General features: G+C 38.8%; 1 protein-coding gene across 6 annotated transcripts in view; it reads right to left on the bottom strand.

Moving 5' to 3' along the window:
• LOC105384284 (unconventional myosin-XVIIIa) overlaps positions 1–15204 on the bottom strand; it is a 172907-nt gene that overhangs the window by 35531 nt on the left and 122172 nt on the right. For all 6 annotated transcript variants that reach the window (XM_048626289.1, XM_048626288.1, XM_048626290.1 and 3 more), the window contains one exon: positions 674–946. In XM_048626289.1, the coding sequence (XP_048482246.1) occupies positions 674–946 (273 nt within the window). The remainder of the gene's footprint in view (positions 1–673; positions 947–15204) is intronic.

Genomic DNA, 15204 nt, shown 5'->3' with positions numbered 1-15204 from the left:
GTACCGATTCGTCACTGTCTAAATACGTAGAAGCGCTGTGGTTTTAACTCGCAAATGAAATTTGTGTGAATCGGTGTTTTGGACATTTCCGTCACAGCAATTTTCCGCGGTTTAGTAATATCAATTGAAGCCTAGGAAAACTCATTGCAATATTTTATTCTGCACAGTGGCTTTTTACATGGATTAGTTTCACGTGAAACGGTCGTCAATGTATAGGTTCGTAGTAGAGCCATAGTCGCTGCGCTGTCATTATGTTTTGATGCCGAGGTCGAAGCGTACAAATAGAGAACAAAACAATAACGACTCGGACTGGAAATCTAGATAAATGCACAGACTACAACTGTCATGTTCCTAATAATAGTACCTAAGTATATCTCTATATTTATTTATGATTTTACATAAACGCATCCGCCTTGTTAATATAACTTCTGTCCTGTCTGTGACAAAATATTTTTATTGTCCTTCCAATTAGTTTAATCTTAATTGACACGTTAATTACTATCGCCATGGCAGCAGTTTCCTCAACCCATGTATACAGTACATTATCACCCTTAAATCCAATCCTCGCTGGACGGAGGCCCGAGCGGTTGCTCAGGACAGGACGGCGTGGCGCATGCACGCGCACTGGGGTACTTTAGGACCGCAACAAAATTAATAAAAAACAGCCACAAACCTGCGCCTGCTTAAGCCGATGCTCAGTCCGGTGCACCGCCAGCAGCGGGGTGACCCGCACGAGCAGCCGCCACCACGGCCAGTCGCGCACAGCGAGGAAGGCGCGCACGTTCCGTTGCACGCAGCGCGCGGCCGTGTGCTGCGTGCGCAGGCGCAGCGCGCGCCGCCGCGCCAGCAGCCCGCGCGCCCGCGCCTGCATGCGGACCAGCACGCGAGCGAGGGCGGCGTCGCGCCGCGCGTCCAGCCCGCCCACCACGCCGCCGCGGAACATGATCTGCGGGAGAGAAATAAGGGGTTAGTTTGAGGTGAACTTGGAGAATGGAGAATGTTTGGGAAGCGCTGGGTCTGATTGTGGTAATGACGGAAGAGTATGGGATGGCTAGAAGGAGATGCCAAGGAGCCAAATATAGCATTTTGTAGGATTTTAAAATTTCAGGCTAAATCTACATAGTACCTATAGGTTGTACTAAGTTGTAGTAAAACCGATGATTAAAAAAAATATGTTGTTAGCTTATCAAAAGTTCAGGGATCTTCGTTCAATGTTTACAAAGGCGCTGCAGTTTGAGAAGGACAAACAAAACTTTCGATACAACTTTGTAAACATCGTAATCGCACTTGTTATTAATAGTCGACTCGACCTCTCGCTAACATAAGATCGGTGATGAAGAGCTCATTAGACACGTATGGAACATAATAGATGTAATTAAACTTCGAAAAGCAGTAATTACTTGCACATTGCCTCCACAGAGTCTGACCGGTGCTCGACCTTTTTGTTACAAGTTACAGTATAAATTGTAATGTAACGAGGAAAGTACATTTCCTCTTACACAACGACACAGTATAATGCAATGATTACTTTCAGTTTCGGCAGCCGAATAAACAAACAAACATCACCGAAAATGACTTTTATTGTGGTGCATCACCGTGGAGAATTGACTGACAATACAAGTCATTATTAATATTGGGTATTGAAGTGCAGGTTACATTTTAATTGTTCGTGTAAAAATAACATTGAGGGTTACATGCGGCCGGTGCCTTTACATAACATGAGTTAATCGAAACTCGTCGATTCATTTTGTAATCTTCGCGTGATGGGATTGAATTGATTGAACACGCAAAATACCATAAGATCATTGATGTTTGCTTGGGGCTCGTGAGCCATTCAATTATTTTTATACAATGTTTGGATGTTGAGATTATTTTTTTATAAGCAGAAATAACACATTGTATAAATAAAATTATATTTATGAAAAGTAATGATCAAACGAAAAAATATGAATAAGTAATTTATAATATATATAAAAAGCTACAATCAGATACAACGATACTAACTGTTAACAAAATTCGAAGAACAAAACAAAATAATAAACGACGGAAACCTCAAACAGGACGGAAAACACAAATGCAGAGACAAAGCATCCGAAAAACTCCAAACTATTTCAATACAATCAAAAAATCTTGACGCAAACGCAGGCATGCGTGACGGAAAACCGAAACAATGAGATCCTTTAAATACCTCAGACTTCGGACCAGAGATCGATGACCTTCTTAAACACCCGGTTGAATTGAGAATACAAATATGGTTATAAGTTAACAGCATTAGAACAGTAAAGTGCATTTCCTCGCTCTAGTAACCGGAGCGGTGTGTAGCGTTGCTTGATCTGTGATAGGAAAGATGCGCGACGTATCCGCTATGTTATTATTATCTCGCGTAACTGCTGTTTGGTTCGATTTTCTTACGTTAAAGATGGACAAGAAATCTGATTTTCAAGTAAACTATGTTAACGTTATCCCTACAACAGTACAATTGAAAATATATAGAATGTAGATGGCACTTTTGTAAATTGTGCAGTAAAAGTATAAAAGCATATACCGTAACGAAAGGTGGGAAGATTCATCGCCAAAATATTAAAATACGACCGAATGGCGTAGTGGTTAGTGACTTGACTACTGAGCCGATGGTCCCGGGTTCGATTCCCGGCTGGGGCAGATATTTGTTTAAACACAGATATTTGTTCTCGGGTCTTGGATGTGCCCGTAAAATGGCAATAGGCCCGCCCCCTATTACATTGGGACTAACAAAACACACTGGCGAAAAGTGGGTGCAGCAATGCACCTCTGCCTACCCCGCAAGGGAGTACATTAGTACAAGGCGTGAGTGCGTGTTTTTTTTTTTTTTTTTTAATATTAAAATACAAGAAAATAATGTTAAAATTTTGGAAATATTACACTATAGCGTGTTACAGACAATGTAGGAAGCTTCCTTGTCTACGATGATTAAATCATTATATTCATGTTGCTATATCAATTATATTTCTTGAACTGAATAATCTATCAAAGTACCTAGCGTCTTTAAGATAATAAAAAAAAACTAAATAACAAAAAACTTGTACTGGATAATAGTTGGTATTAAATTTGGTATTTAAAGTCACGCACTCAAAAAAGAAAAACATAATAATTATAATTATTCTGGGAAGGTACTTAAGTTTTACGAAACCAGTATTTAAAATAATTTTGGTAATTATGCAACAAATAGGTTTATTTTTGAGAATATGATAAATAACATAATACTTACACGATGTGGTGTGTATGGATGCATTACCTATGCAGTGATAATTACCCTTGTTGGTAAAAAAAAGGTTGATAAGATACGTATGTAATATGTATATACTAGTGCACTTTAGTATTAAACAAACATGTGCACAATCTTACATCCGCCGAGAAACCAGTACAGAAAAAACAAAACGTATGTAAACAAACATTAAAGCAAATCTCGAATCTTTACAACCAGTTTGTCTCCATGAGAGTGCTATCTCTGCGCCGTTTCCTCTAGCCATTTGTCACTTGAGGCAAGTCTGTGCAGCGAGCACAGAGTCGTGAGCACTAGTTTCGATCCTCCGTTAACGTTGCGTATCGTCAACTGTCATTGTCAAAATGTAAGGCAAAGTTAGTTCCAAAAGTGACATTTGTTTTTTCCATATGTTAGGTGGAATTTCACCAAACAGTTAGTACAAAATGTAGTGCAGCGAGACGATACGCAACGTTAACGGAGGTTCGAAACTTGTGCTCGCGACTCGCATCGTTCGGCTGATTATCTCGATGACTCATTACTCTCTACTTGACCACCTGCTGGTAGCCCAATTACTTTCCGAGAATCGTACTCGGTAATAGTTGTTTTTGCTTGTAAAACTACCGCGTAAAGACCATTATTCTTTGCAGTAGCGGTCAAGGCATGTGTGTTTTCTACGTAGAGTATACAGGGTGTTGCAAAAATTGTATACTAAGCCGAAACCTATGATTTCAGTTTCGGGCTTAGATATACCAAATACCATGCTGCACATGTAGGTTTCGGCTTAGTATACCCTTTTTGCAACACCCTGTAGAACTGAGTACTTCGTTTGTTTTAACACTCATTTGCTAAATTATCAGCACGATGTGTTGTTATGTTAGTGCAAATTGCACGTTAGTAGGTTCTGTTTACTATTGCAAATGTATTCATAAGCGTGTGTCGGTGTTTGTGCCTACTTCTAGTAGGCTGGGAATTTCTCCTTGAGTGTCGTTTGCGATTTCAATTTCCTCAGGCTTGTCAGGAACGGCTTTCTTACATTGTTTTGTACTTTCATTGAGTTCTGCTAGTTTTTGTTTCGCTTTTCTCGCGGTGATCAGTGTCAAAGTCGTTTGCTTTCTTAGGACAGCAATTAAGTCTATTTAAGTTTTTATTTGGTGTCGATACCCATACGACAGATAAATTTTATTACATATCATATTAATATTACATAAAAAAATCATTCAAGAGGGTTCACAAAATAAGATACAAATAAATTGTGATAAAGATGCTAATTTCAGATAAAGAAAAGAAAAACCGGCCAAGTGCGAGTCGGGCTCGCGCACAAAGGGTTCCGTAGCAGCAAATATAATAACCAAAATTACAGTTAAATCAACCTATCTCAAAAACTATAAGAGATACTTTGATCAAACCAAAAATCGTTGAAAGAGTTAATTAGCATGCATCACCTCTATTTTTTTTAGAATTTTATACCCCGTAGTTATAAAAATAGAGGGGGGGGGACATACTTTTTACGACTTTGAGAGCTGATATCTCAAAAACCGTTCACTTTAAGAAAAATGTTTTTTAGAAAACTTTATATCATTTTAAAAGACCTTTCCATTGATACCCCACACGGGTATGTACATCGAAAAAAAAAATTTCATCCCTCAGTTACATGTATGGGGGGCCCCACCCCCAATTCTTTTTTTTACTATTTAGTGTCATATTTTTGTAGCGGTTCATACAACACATATTCCCATCAAATTTCATCACTGTAGTACTTATAGTTTCCGAGTAAATCGGCTGTGACAGACGGACAGACGGACAGACGGACAGACGGACAGACGGACAGACGGACATGACGAAACTATAAGGGTTCCGTTTTTGCCATTTTGGCTACGGAACCCTAAAAAAAGGGCTTGAATAAATACGGATTGCGGGACCAGGGCAGGTTGCATAACCAAGGTTGTGTAAGATAGGTAATAGGTTGTTAATTGATTGAAAAGTTGTCCGTAATACTATTACATTACGCAATAGACACCTAGGTTATGTTTTGAAAAACAAAACAAAGACCCTCGAGCTAAGTTCAATAGCAACTTTCGCTAATCACGATGTAAGTGAGAGATAATAACAAAATGTGTAACATTTCACTTGGACAGACAAATTACTAGCATTGTGAGACAAAGAACACGCTGATCGCAAATCAATACTTGTGATTGACGGCTCGATCGATACTCTTATTAATATGAGAGTAAAAGTATGTACATCTGAATGCAGAACATGCAGCGACCGCAGAAACTCAGCAGAGAAGAACAAATGTTTTTTTTTTACCGTTGTTAGTTAAATGTATATTTTTAAGATATAATGTTTTTACTTGTTTATATGTATAGTCAAACGTAGTGGACGCCCTTAGGCTAGATGGGGTGACGACTTGCGAAAGGTGGCTGGTTATGATTGGATGCGGAAAGCTAAAGATCGCATCCAGAGGCGTGCTTTGGGAGAGGCCTACGTCCAGCAGTAGACTGCTATAGGCTGATGATGATGATATGTACAATAAAGTATTCTAAATAATGGCATAAATTATTATAAAATTTAATGGTAACTTCAGCTTCGGCAAAATGTAACACGGTGTTAGAATCAAATTCAATGATATGATGAAATAGTTTTCCATTATTTCGGTGGCAGAGTTTCGTATAAAGGATTTAGCTTTCCCCGCGGTGCGCCGGCGCAGGGAAAGCGGGCACGTGACGCGCATGCGCCGATATCACACTGCCGATGCCAAATTACTATTGTCTAATTTATGTTCGAAAGTTATTTGATGCTGGTTTGATGAGGGTGTCGCGGTGACTGCTGATTTTGTTGCATTGTGTTCGCATGTTTATACAATTCATTTTTTTAAATTTATTAAATACGCTATAGGATTAAGACGCTTCTTCCAATGAGTTTTCTTATAATACTTCGTGCTAATATTATCAATTCAAGTATCGAACCAACAACACAATCTTCAGAACAATCAGAATTTACGAACTCAGGCTAAGATACGATTGACGTGCAATGCATTATAAATTATTCATAATAAATAAGCGTGTATAAAACAACAATAAGTTTAAAAAAAAATCAATATTTGGCATCTCCTGCGCCTCATAAATTAAAAGAAATGCTTATTAATATAGGAGGGTAAAACCTTCCTTTCTGCTAGAAAGTATCAGCATTCCAATAAATGCGACACAGATATTTGCAATTTTTATTGCGAATTTGTAAACATGAGCGAAGAATATGGAAATATTAGATAGATGATGTTATTCACTTTTATTAACAAAAAACAGGCTATGGATCCATTAGCTAAATGGTTTCGATTTGAAATCTATTAACCAATAATTGTGAATTTGTAACTTGAGGCACGTAATATTATGTTGGCCATCTTAGGCTCTCACAATCACGAGTTGCGAAAGTCGACAGACACTGAAAGTCGCAAGTCTGTTCCTCGCAGTCAATCGAGGATGGCATCTGAATTTCAATCTGCGGATGTCTAGAATCAACTATTCGTAAAATTTATTGCAGTCAATCAGACGAGATTTAACTTAATCCGTTAATTGCCCGAGCCACTTTCTCATCATATTCAGCTAGAGAAGTGTATATTAATCAACTCCTATAATGATCTCGATGGAATCTCTATCACAGTGCGATAGATTTGTGCTCCGGTCGATGACAGTAAATATTACTAACGTCAACATTAAAATATCAAATGAAATAACAAGCAAACACCAAAAGCATTTGGTGAAAGTAAAAGCGGTAATAAAACGGCTCGAGTGATGACCCCTGCGGGGCACCTGTCGCGAAACATGGACATAAATGGCACAAACATATCACAATTGCAGGAGATGATCTTTATGCCTTCTACGGAAACAAAATTCAAGACAATTTCGTCATACTGGGTCCGAATTCTCGTTTGTTATAAAACCTTTAAATACAGCAATTTATCTTCCTTTCATCGCTATCCAAAATGATGTAATAAGATTCTTTATTGCAATAACGATTAAAATTCCTGATGCAAATCAAGCTCCAAACACCTAGATTTCAGAGTTATACAATGAATGATGGATTGGACTGCTTTCATGTTAGCAGAACTATCACGAGCAGCGAGCGGACCACTGCCGATGCCATCAATTACTTTCTTTACATATTTTATATGGAAAATATCAGCATGAGCCAAAACGGAAGTCATATTTTTTTTATATATTATGTAGGTATATTGTATTATGCTAAACATAATTAATTTATTATGATAATATGTCATTAGGAGAAGCTGTTTTAATATTTAAACTAAAATGCGATTACTATTAAAGGAAACGTAGTAAAATCGTACAAACATATTATTCATAATATTAGGTATATTAAGTAATGAATATTTAATCTTTATTATGAATGTAAAAAAGAGGTGTTTTAATACTTAATATTCTCTTTTCATCTTGGTACTCGTATGATAGCGTATGGCTTGTTGCGGCATTGTATAGAATCGTAATGGGTCAGCTACTCAGCTCGAGTAACAAATGCAGTGACCGGACAACAGTTATTCATTTTGTAGTTTTTTTTGTTGCAATTTCATTTCCTACCCGAGTATGGTATAACTACAACCTCATAAGAATTGAATAGAGGTCGACGTCCCACTTATGTCGCATATATTGATACCTGGAAAGTAGACAGCTTTCGAGGCAATCTATCTCGTAAAACTAGTTAAATGGGTTTATGCTGGATATGGTATCGGCAGCGATCTAAATTGTGGCGCGTTTACAGCACCTAGGGAGTACCTGTTGCAGTAAAGAGCACCTGTAATTTGCTGTTATCGATATGTAAACAGTGTCGCGTACCTGTTCGTCCACTTTCGGAGCGTCGATGTCACGGGTACCGCTAGCGACCTCGTTGCGCCGAGCCGGTCGCACCGGGCACACGCTCTTCACATTCCCGGACAAATCTGTCCCAAACTGCTTCAGCCCCTTGTCGAATCCACTCATCTTGCAGTCCACCTCGTCCGCACTGGCGGCGGGGCTCAGGTCGTGCACATTGTCGAACGAGGGGTCGTTATCGTTAGCCGCATCGTTGGATACGTGACCCGAGTCGTCGCTGCAATCCGAGTGCGTGTCCGATATCTTCTCCTCGGCGTGCTTATGTAAGCCGAGCTTCTCAGCCTGAGCGCATATCTTAGCATCGTCTATGGACTCCACGTACTTGACTTGTCGACCGACGAGTGTGCTCAAGTGGTTGTGGAAGGTGGTGTTCGCCACACAGATTTCCTTGTGTACCGGCGGTATAACTTTGCAACTTGTAAAATTTGTCGAATCGGCTTTGAATTCTTTCGCGGTTTTCAGTTCCAGTTTTTTCACGATAGATTTGACAGGTGATAGCGACGCGTCAATGTCGCTTGAATCATTGCCATTTCTTTTAAACTCTGGCGCTACTGACAAGATATCTCTTTTGTTAGTTATTTTTCTTTGTTGGAGCTTCGCTCGGACGGCATTTATTTCCTCCGAGTAATCTTTCATTGATGATTTCGGAGATGACACAGCTTTTTTATCATTGGAATCTTTCTTGGTTTTATCGGATTGCCGTTTCACGTCGGGCTTGAGGTTGAGCTGAGACTTTTGTTTTGTTGGACGGCTCAAGTCGGTTTTTTCGTAGCTTTTTCTAGGTACAAAGAGCTTCTTTTTCTGAGCACACTCTCTAGACTGTTCTACATTGCTTAGATCAACAGGAGTGGGAGAAAAAAGCGCTCTAGTACTGCTGAATTTGTTCTGCGACATCGCGCTCCTAATCACCGGAATCTTACTAGGAGACCCCGCGATGGAGGTGGTGGACCGAGTCCGCTCCAGGCTGGGCGACATCATCACCTCATGGCCGAGTTCCCATACACTCTTTGCCTTCTGCATTTGGGATTTCGGCGTCTCTCTAATTTCCGAACTCGTCTTATTATTTGACGGTCCATTATCGGTGCATGTTTTGGGTTTTGTTTTCTTTGGGTCGGGTGACTTCTTGTCTGTTTTTTTAAGCATTTGCTTCGGTTTCGAGATTACTGGAACGGGTGTCGAAGGCGGATTAGATAAGGTCTTTTTCAATATTCTTGTTTTAACATCCAGCTTTTTTAAGTCTTCCGTTTTAATCCCATTAGTTCGGGGGGTATTTGGTTTAGAAGAAATTTTGTAGGTGGCGTATTTGTCCGGAGTCATCTTGTCCTTGGGCGTGGACGTCAGCGGCACCAGTGGAGAGGTCAACTCTTTTCCTTTCATGTCGTCAAGATTCCACAAACTGGTTGTTTTGTCTATTGAATTATTCCGTGCCACTTTATGCGGTGTTTTACTCTCACTTTGAGGATCTGAATTGGCCTTCTTTAATATGCAGTGAGACTCGATAATGCTACAGGTTTTAGATTTTTGCAATTTTGGTGGAATAAAGTTAGACTTATTTGCATTTGTGTCAGGGGTCAAAGAGTTCGTAGAAAACTCGTATAAAATCTTATCAAAAGATTCCAACGCCTTGTTTAATTTAGACTCGGGGGTACACTTGGACACTGCAGGACTATGGACCACAGAGACATCGGCTGGCTTCACACCAACTATTGTTATATTTTCATAAATGGACGCGTAGCCTTTGGTCTCATCAAGTAGCGTACTATCAACACTCGATGCACTATTGTCTACAATGATGTTTACATTTTCGTAAACATGATGATCACTCTTAGAACCGTCCGACTTATCATTTGCAAGGGTATCGTTCACATTAATTTTACTCAATAACTTTTGCACACTGTCACTGTTGGGTTTCACTGTGGGTTCACTGACGATTTTCTTTTCGAGACTGGCGGCGATGGCGGTCACTTTGTTACCCTTGTGGTCGGAGGAGGCAACTGAGAAGGTCCTGTAGAATTTTTGCATCGCCCCTTTGGGGGAGGGGGTTGCTGAGTGTTTGTCGGCCGGCTTCTGTCCGCCGAATATGTTGAATACTTTCACTGCGGGCATAGCGCGGGCCCGGAGTGCGGGCGGTCGGTCGCGAGTGGAGGCGCGCGCGCGTGGCGGCGGGCGGCGGGCGTGTGCGCCGGCGCGCGCTGGCTGCCCGCCGCGCTATCGCAGCCTCCTACAGACTCATTGTCGCATCACAAGCCCTACAATCATCGGAGCACCGCACTGTAATGCACCGCTAATTATGCCTATCGATGATTCGATTTATTGTTTGCGAACGCCCACCGTTTGTACCAATACGAGTTAATGCTAATGTTCGAAACGAATTATTCAAGAAAGCCTTATTACGGTCACGCTAGCATACAAAAACAGTTTTAACGTTTATTTACCGATATGTAACATGCGATATTTGGGTCAGCTCCAGACAGTATCCTACATTCTATTCTGAAAATCAATTAAAGGAAAAGTAGAAATTGGGTCAAAACATCAAAAACGTCGTTTGTTTACATATCGATAACCTAATTAATTCGGCAACACGGTTATCCTAGTTATGTTTCTTTTTTACAGTAAAAATTATTAGGACAAAACCTATATACCATTTTGCAACTGTAATAAGATACGCTTTATTACATTACCTACATTCGATGCAATGTTTATAAGCCAACTTTCTACATAACACCTCACAACCTTTACTTTAACGACTCATTTACTTGGTCATGTGTGTATAACATTTTACTATCAACATTTATAGCAGTGAATCACGGGTAAAATTCATAACCAAACCAATGATAATAACTTGAATAAGTTTACAAACAAAAATATCAGTAACGTCACTTACTTTAGGGGTTATCCGTGGTAGTGTGTTATAATTATTTACACTTGAATCTGTATTGCCAAGACCATGGATGGCAGTTCTCAGGTCCAGCTGCCTGGCTGCACTAACAAGCCATGAAATCGCGCAATTAGCGTTTATTACATCTAAGACGTTGAATGAAGATGTACAGCGTGAAATATCGTTTGACAACCTAATTAGATTAGTCACGACGAGGTCAGACACTTACTTCAATGAACTCCGGAGTATTTAAATGGAATACGAAATGAGTATGCCCAAAGTTATGTGATATTGTAATTTATAATACAGGTCGCCGTCTAGAGAACTTTAGTCACTACAAATACTCCTATAGTACTACTGTACTATCCTTAAAATTATAAGAAGTACTTAGCTACGATTATTAATTGTAAATATGCAACCAACAATAAAACAATAATGTGGAGGGGTGCCCATAAATCACCTTGAGGCATACCTCCTCGATAGTACTCGATGATGAACACCAATATTCTTATAAGCGGATAATGAGGTTACATAATATTTCGAATGAACCTGTTCTAAATTCCAGATGGTTTTACAATGTAAACTAAGTACAGAAAATACAGAAGAAGGATTCCCGAAACAGTATTTGTTCAAACGCGTTAGACAATAGCTCCGGCGCGATCAAACTCTTCAAACCAACCTGTGTTCATAGTGAACCCTCTGGCTGCACTTCCTGTTGACCTTTACTGAAGATGCTACGAGCTAAGTGTGTTAGGTGTGGTCCAAGTTATCGCCTTCAAACAAATGAAAGTGGTATCTTTTGTTATCAGTGTATATCATTTTAACTGTAATGTGAAACTTGATTTTTTATTTATATTAAGTAATTACGTTAGTGTCACCACCATTGCTTTATTAGGTACACGCGAGTCCGCGTTGTTCTATGGTTTTTATGTTCTATTACAAAACAACTACAACAACATTATTTATTATTAATATTTATTAATTTGTGATTAGTAAAACAATGTTGAAAGCGCTTCCTCTTCTGGTATAAGCTTTAGTCTAAAATAAGGGAATGTCGCACCAACACGACGTATTCTACTAGTTATACTTGAACAAATATTTGACAACTGCAGCTACGCTATTGACCTTAACGAGTTCAACTGTTATGCACCCATGTTTGCTTGGTACCTTGGTATTATGTGATTATTTTTTTTGTTAACAGTTCGGGTTTTTAAAAATGTAATTGTAGGTATGGTTTTAAATTCTTTGATACAATTTCATAATACCAGTATTTATAGAAAACATAAAAAGCACGAACTACTAGATTAAAATAGTTTCAATTACAATAAATTACGTAATCGTAATTGATACTATTAAAACGGTATTTTTACTGCATGTACGCAATAAAAAAATCGGAGAGACTTTCTACACTCAATTGGAGAGAGAAAATTCTCAGCGTGTTCCTACAATGATCTAATATCGCAAATTATTGGCTAGATAGCAAAAGCATTTCATAATAATTAAACGTTCTCTATACAATTAATAACACTTTGTTGTTTGGATTCAAAAGCTGTATTCTCACGGTTTTCACTGAACGAAAGTGATCACGTATCGGAGCAGCAAAAACCATAATAATACGAGCTCTAAGCTTCAGACGCTCTGGCGAAGATTTCTCGAGAAAACTGTAAATAGTATTTTAATTTTTTGCCCATAGTCTACTGGAATGGTAATAAAATTTAAGAATTATTGATTATTGTACCGCCATCTGAAAGCGTAAATTCACTTGCGCTTTCATAAATTGAGGTGGCTGAGGTATTGGGAAAGAACTAGTTGTGACATTAGAGGTCGTTAGAAAAAAGATACATAATATGAAGGCATTAATTTTCGTACAGTTACGTACATACATATGCAAAGAGTTAGACGATGCAACGTGTAGAATTTCAGATGCATTAGATATAGCTAATATAATCTTCGCGAGGGCTTGTGCTTCTATGGCATATACAGGGTGTGCGGCACATGGTTTCGCAAGTAATCATGCGAGCTGCAACGCTGCAAGTGGTCATAACAATTACGAGGGAGTATCTCGCGAGTCCACCATAATCGCACCAGCGTACCGTGGGAAGCATCTACAGGGTCTCTCCAGCTTACCAAAAAACTAACGAGAGCTGACAAACCATCAGCATGTTTACATACAACGACAGTTAGCAGCAGAAGCAAAAAGAGGGGTGTTATTTAATGTGTCTGTGGGTTTTTGTATATCTGTCTGAGTGTAACGCCCAAAGGCTGAACCGATTTGCGTTTAGTTCTTTTCGGATCATAGATAATATTACCATGAGTGTCCTTAGCCATATTTTATTTTAATCGACTTAGCCCTTCCAAAGTTATGCTACTTTTAGTCTTGAATATCGGGGTCTTTTGACGTGGTTTAGGTTTTTCATAAGCCAGAGTGACCCTTGAGGAAAGTGGTGAGCGTAGATTTCCCTGCGCGCGCGCACCGCCTAGTGCAAGTGAGAACGTGTGAGGGCCGCGCCGAGCATTTCATAAGGTATATGGTGCTACTCATGTTTTTAACCGACTTCGAAAAAATGAGGAGGTTCTCAATTCGTCTGTATGTTTTTTTTATAGTATGTTCACCGATTACTCCGCCATTTATGGGCCCGATTTTGAAAAATTATTTTTTTGTCCTTACGTTATTTTGTTGAAATGCTTAAGGGTATGAATTAAAGTTATCCAAAGTTTCCGAGAGGCCATTAGGTGTTAATCTTTAGGAATATTAACAGAAAGTTTATTGAAAATTGCAATAATGATGAAAAGTGTAATAAATTAATTATTCATGCATTTTCTATGCTGTGTTTACTAGTAAATTAAATGAATTGATATGGAGCTTGGTTTAATGAAAATATTCAAATTAAAACAAGGATATACAGTTAATAATCCTTTTTGGATTTTATTTAGCTTAGCTCGTATATAGGTACTTGTGAAAGTGCACATATTTCACAAATTATCGCCTTTTTATCACGCAACGAAAGTGCGAAGAAACCATAAAACTTAATCTTCTTAATATATTACTTATGTACCTTAAAAACAGTTGGAGACCATAATATATGGGTAATCATGCTGTGAGGGAAAATATCATCGATAACATAATCAAAGTACTGAAATGATTTCAATGAAAACATGGCAGGCAACATTCTTGATTTTTTTTTCAGTGGAGAGGCTAGATAGGTTCTACCAAATCTATTAGGACTTTAGCTTAAAAAACAGTAACAGCTACACATTCAGACTACACTTGGTCCGTTGGGTCTTCCAGTGCCGAAATCAATGAAATAACTGAACCTATTACAAAGGATTTCCACTAATCGTTTCGTAAGTGATATTCAAAAGACTCATGCATTTCGAAAATAAGGTGCAGTTTTCCACAAACAACTTAGTTGTTTAGTATCTATACTAAACTAGATACCTACATTGTTGTCTAACAGGCTGGGCCTACGGGCAATTGTTGTAGAGTCTGTTTAGTTGGATAGTTAGTGAATTGTTTGTGGCACAAGAATGAAATTCCGAACCGTTGTCCTAGTTTAGTTTAAAAATGTCGTAGTTGGACTTCGGTCAACATGGTCACTATCTTCTGCATTTAAACTTGTTATGGAAAGAAAGCAATTTTTTGCATTTTCTGGAGGTTAGAACAAATACTTATTTGATGACCGAATTATGTAAGTAGTTAATTTTAAAGACTGCGCTTTTGCTAGTATTGTAGGTGTAGAACCAAGTACATTCCGAATATGAATCAGGCTATTGAGGCAGTGTCAGGTAAAACTAAAAATGTCCACTGAATATCCTGTATAGTGCAGCGCATAAGCTATTGGCCCACTGTGCACTGCACAAATTAAACAGGTTTTCGTTTTAACCATTTTAAACCCTTCCAAAGTGACCCCAAAAAGGTATTACCTGATATGACATAACCTGTACAACATATGGACACCTGATCAGTATTAATTTACCGTTGAGCGAACTTGCAATGTCATACCTGACTGCCATAAAACCACATCATAATACTCTATAGGGTATAATATAAGTGCGGAATTCGTGTATCGTCATGGCTCTCAAAGGGCAATATTGAATCGAAGAGGTAGAAAGTCCGTCTGCGGATACGTCTGCGCCTGAGTTTTACATAACCAATGGTTGACATGAAAATACCGATGTATAAATTCAAGTGACGGTATTGC

Source organism: Plutella xylostella, chromosome 16, assembly GCF_932276165.1.
Source record: "Plutella xylostella chromosome 16, ilPluXylo3.1, whole genome shotgun sequence".
Classification (NCBI taxonomy): Eukaryota; Metazoa; Arthropoda; class Insecta; order Lepidoptera; family Plutellidae; genus Plutella; species Plutella xylostella.
Note: the sequence above shows the minus strand (reverse complement) of the source record. Positions and strands in the feature narration are given on the sequence as shown.